Source organism: Carex rostrata, chromosome 15, assembly GCF_964058835.1.
Source record: "Carex rostrata chromosome 15, lpCarRost1.2, whole genome shotgun sequence".
Classification (NCBI taxonomy): Eukaryota; Viridiplantae; Streptophyta; class Magnoliopsida; order Poales; family Cyperaceae; genus Carex; species Carex rostrata.
The window spans coordinates 528,281-533,100 of NC_135932.1; the positions used below are offsets into that span (position 1 = coordinate 528,281).

The 4,820-nt window shown below is 37.6% G+C and overlaps 1 protein-coding gene across 1 annotated transcript; it reads left to right on the top strand.

Annotated features, from left to right (window-relative positions):
- The first annotated feature begins 1,612 nt into the window (after nt 1–1,612).
- Nucleotides 1,613–4,278, top strand: LOC144566464 (putative laccase-9). The gene is made up of 4 exons (XM_078316488.1): nt 1,613–1,730; nt 2,422–2,573; nt 2,659–3,032; nt 3,137–4,278. The coding sequence occupies exons 1-4, from the start codon at nt 1,626–1,628 to the stop codon at nt 4,231–4,233; spliced, it is 1,728 nt and encodes a 575-aa protein (XP_078172614.1). The 5' UTR covers nt 1,613–1,625; the 3' UTR covers nt 4,234–4,278.
- Nucleotides 4,279–4,820: the final 542 nt, after the last annotated feature.

Below are 4,820 nucleotides of genomic sequence, written 5' to 3' on the forward strand. Positions count from 1 at the left end.
GCATTTCCCCTTAGTTTCCCGAGTATTCGGGGAACTAATAAGGAGAAATGCTGCCGAAATTTTCTTAAATACTAAAACACGACTAACAAGTGGTCACATCCTAATTGAGACAAAGTATTCAAAGAGCAGTCCCAAAACGGGGACTATTCAAAATTAATCCCTAATGGATTAATTTTGAACGGGTATCATGACTTAAAGGCATTAATCATGCGGTTTTGGCTCTCAAGACAATACTCTAGCTACATACTTACTACAAATCTATTTAGTCTAGCTATCGAAATACACGTTTATGCACAAAACTAATTAAACATGAGTTTTATGTGGTACTTACAACTTTTTTAGATGCCGTACCGAGTGAGATGAAGATCGCTGCACCAAATCTCTCAATAATAGCCAAACTACAAAATTAAACCATCGGAACCTAAATAAGAGATGTATATATATATAACATGGACTTAACTACGATGCTATATATGGGTTGCATAGAGGCCTCCCGTGCTACGGCTCAATATTTGAGTTTTCAAAATACTCACGGTCGATCCGAACCGTTTATCTTGTTATCCGTATTAATATGTGTTTGGAGACCAAATTTTACATTTTTTGGAAATTTTTAACTATTTTTTTAGATTTATTGAAAATCGTTGTTTTTCATACAAATCTGGACCATAAAAAAGTAGTAAACAATTTCCAAAAAATGTCAAATTTGGTCTCCAAACACATATTAATACGGAGAACAAGATAAACGGTTCGGATCGACCGTGAGTATTTTGAAAACTCAAATATTGAGCCGTAGCACGGGAGGCCTCTATGCAACCCATAGCATATTAGCCAAATACTATATAACATATATATGATGCATGCTAGGGTATATATTGGTATATATCAAAAGCTCAAATATAGCATGCATGTGCAAATATAGTTATATCAAAAATTCATATATATCATGAATTTGCTCATCTTCACATATAAAGAAAAGCTTAAAATATAAAAATGTATTAAAACCTAAAAGATAGATTAGGGTTTATAAAATGGGCCGAATTAGAACCTAAATTGTGCTAGATCTAACATCAAACTTGAGAAAAGAGATGATTAATCAATTAATGAACCTGAGAACGAAGAGTGAGATAGCTGATCAATGCCCAGTAAGATAGCTGCTGCGCCAAGCAATGGAGGAAGAAGAAAGAAAAATGATTCTGTGAAGAATCAGACTTCGGGATAAAGCTAAATATGAACTATCAGCATCGGTTCTAAGCTTAAAACCGATGCTGATACTATCAGCATCGGTTTTAAGCTTAGAACCGATGCTGATACTTTACAATCAGAATCGGTTCTAATATTAAAACCGATGCTGATACTATCAGCATCGGTTCTAAACTTAGAACCGATGCTGATACTTTATAATCAGAATCGGTTCTAAACTTAGAACCGATGCTGATAGTATCAGCATCGGTTTTAAGCTTAGAACCGATGCTGATAGTGCATGTGCTGTGCTTTCATTAGCTTTTAGTATCGGTTTTAGTGATAGAACCGATTCAGGTAAGTATTAGTATCGGTTGGTTAGTACACCCGATCCAGATAAGCCGATCCTGATTCCTGTTTTTCCACTAGTGTATAGCTAAAATAAGATGGCATTTGGTAGTGTTTACCTGCTAAAGGTCACGTGTATTCTTATGCTATGCTGTGTCTTTGCTTCTCCTGCCTTGGCCAAGACCCATCATCGCACTTTCATTGTATGTATCCTTTTTTATTTTGATTTTGTCATGTGCATTGTTAATTTCTTATGGAAACATATTGAAGTGATACAAGCGGGTGGCATATTCCACGTAGTATGGATGCATGAAATAATTAACCTAATTAATTCATATATAGGAGCATAGGCACAGTTAGGGGTGTCAACGGGTACGGTTAGGGTTGGGCGGAAACATTTTCATATCCGTACCCATCCCAAATTGTCCTTATCTGTATCCCGTTTTGATAACGGAAAAAAAAAATTTACCCATACCCGATAACTTTACGAAAAAAATATCTTACCCATACCCATCTTATCGAATACAATACGGGTCGGGTAAACGGATAAAAGGGTGCCATTGACACCCCCTAAGGCACACAGCTTGAGTTCCAGATTTGATGCATTAATTATATGGTCTTATGTTGAAAAGCCAACTAACCTTTAATGAAAGTAAAACTTTAATTAACTGTGCTAATTTCATCCAAGCATGCATCATTTTTATATCTTTGCATCACATGAAAGGAATCGGGTGAACAGCTTGTAATTAATTAATTAGATATCTAAGTTATTTTCTTTGCATAGAGGGGTATATAACTTTATATTTGAGTACCAGCATTACATGAACCAGCCGAGGACTAATTCAATTATTTCTAAACAATACTAATTACACCCTAATTTGCAATTTATTGCAGATACAAGAAACTCCATGCACCCGGCTCTGCAGCACCAAGAACATCCTTACTGTCAACGGCCAGTACCCCGGCCCCACCATCTATGCTCGCAAGGGTGATACAGTTGTCTTCAAGGTCATCAACCAAGGAAACAAGAACATCACCATTCACTGGTAGACATACATTTATCAGCACAAATTTAAAAATAAAAAATAAAATGGAAAAATCGATTGAGTTCCTTGTACATTTTTGTATCAGGCATGGCGTTGACCAGCCAAGGAATCCATGGTCAGACGGGCCAGAGTACATCACACAATGCCCGATCCAACCAGGTGCTAACTTCACACAACGGATTCAGTTCACACAAGAAGAAGGCACGCTCTGGTGGCATGCGCACTCCGACTTCAATCGTGCCACTGTTCATGGCGCAATGGTCATTCACCCGAGGAAAGGAAGCACCTTCCCGTTCCCCAAGCCTGACAAGGAGGTCACCCTCATTTTGGGAGAGTGGTGGAAGACTGACTTAAATGAAGTGCTACAAAACGCCATATTGAATGACGGCAACGTTGATCCATCTGATGCCAACACCATCAATGGCCAGCCTGGAGACTTCCTTCCATGCTCACAGAATGGTATGTTAGTTTTCTAGTTCTAAAGATCCTGTAATTGCACTTCAATAGGACCCATTAATTGAGTTTGACTTCAACTGCTAATACAAAATATCAATTTGTTGCAGACACCTTCAAGGTTCAAGTGCAGCAAGGCAAGACCTACTTGCTCCGTGTGATCAACGCTGCCATGAGCAACGAGTTATTCTTTGCCATTGCCAATCACCAAGTCACTGTTGTTGGGACGGACGGTAGTTACACCAAGCCGTACTCAACCGATTATATTATGATCACCCCAGGCCAAACAATGGATCTTCTCTTAATGGCCGATCAACTAAAGAACTTCTCTTCACCTTCTCGGTATTACATGGCAACCAGGCCTTACAATAGTAACCTAGAGCTCCGATTCGACGGAAATATCTCCACTGCCATTGTAGAGTACAAAACTTATGAAAACACTTCTGCAACTGTTCCGCTTTTTCCCACTTTACCAAAATTCAATGACACAAATGCGGCAACTGCATTTACTGATGGGCTACGCTCACTGGCAAGCTGGGACCACCCAGTTGATGTACCAAAAATAATTGACGAACACATCTATATCACAGTAGCACTGAATGTTGTTCCTTGCACTGGGAAATCAAACTGCTCCGGACCATTAGGCGGGATTACTGCTGCTAGCCTAAACAATGCTAGTTTCCAAAACCCTCCAATTGACGTGTTGGATGCATACTATTACTCTATTCCTAATGTCTACACACCAAATTTTCCGAACAAACCGCCAGTTTTCTTTAACTTTACTGATAACAATATTCCAACAAAGCTTTGGTATACACAAAAGTCGACAAAAGTGAAGGTTTTAGAATACAATACAACAGTGGAGATTGTGTTTCAGGGGACTAATGTTCTCGGGTCTGCTGAGAACCATCCGATGCATTTGCATGGTCACAGCTTCTATGTTGTTGGCAAAGGATTTGGTGTTTTTAACAAGAAAGATCCATTGTCTTACAACTTGGTCGATCCACCTTATGAGAACACAATTGGTGTGCCGAAGAATGGTTGGGCTGCGATTCGTTTTACGGCAAAGAATCCTGGTGTTTGGCTCATGCACTGCCATTTTGACTCCCACGCAGTCTTTGGAATGGACATGGTTTTCATAACGAAGAACGGTAACTTTGAGGATGCTAAAATGTTACCTCGGCCTTATGACATGCCACACTGCTAAAATACCAAATGGCTTCATATTTCAAATTTTATTAATGTACTTAAAAATTAAATTAGAATAAAATCTACGTTGACTCAGAATGAAATCTTTTATGATGTGTAATCTATTGATTTTTGTTTAGAGTAGAACTAGGATGACTTGGTGAACACAAGTCTAAAATCCATCAAATTGAATTTAAATTACAAATTCGAACTGTTGAGACCCGTTTATTTTACGAGTAATGTGTTTACGTATGAAAATTTTAAACATTCAAATTAATTTAGTATAAAGTAAGAGTCAAAATTTGGAAGCTTAATATACATACACAAGGGCACAAAAATATCAGTAGAGCAAATGTGAGCAGATTTTTGTTTTTGTTTTTAGAGAAGTACTAAATATTTTTAAAGAAACTGCAGAATTGTTGTGATACTGTGATCCCTTGACATTTCACACCGCTGCCCCTTCGGCAATCATAAAAAAACCCATCTATCCTTTTTTTTTTCTTTTGCATATTTGAATTGTTGAATTAAATATTAATTGATTATATTGAATTGTTATTGTGATTTTAAATTTAACTAAGTATATATAAGCATATTTCGATTATGCAG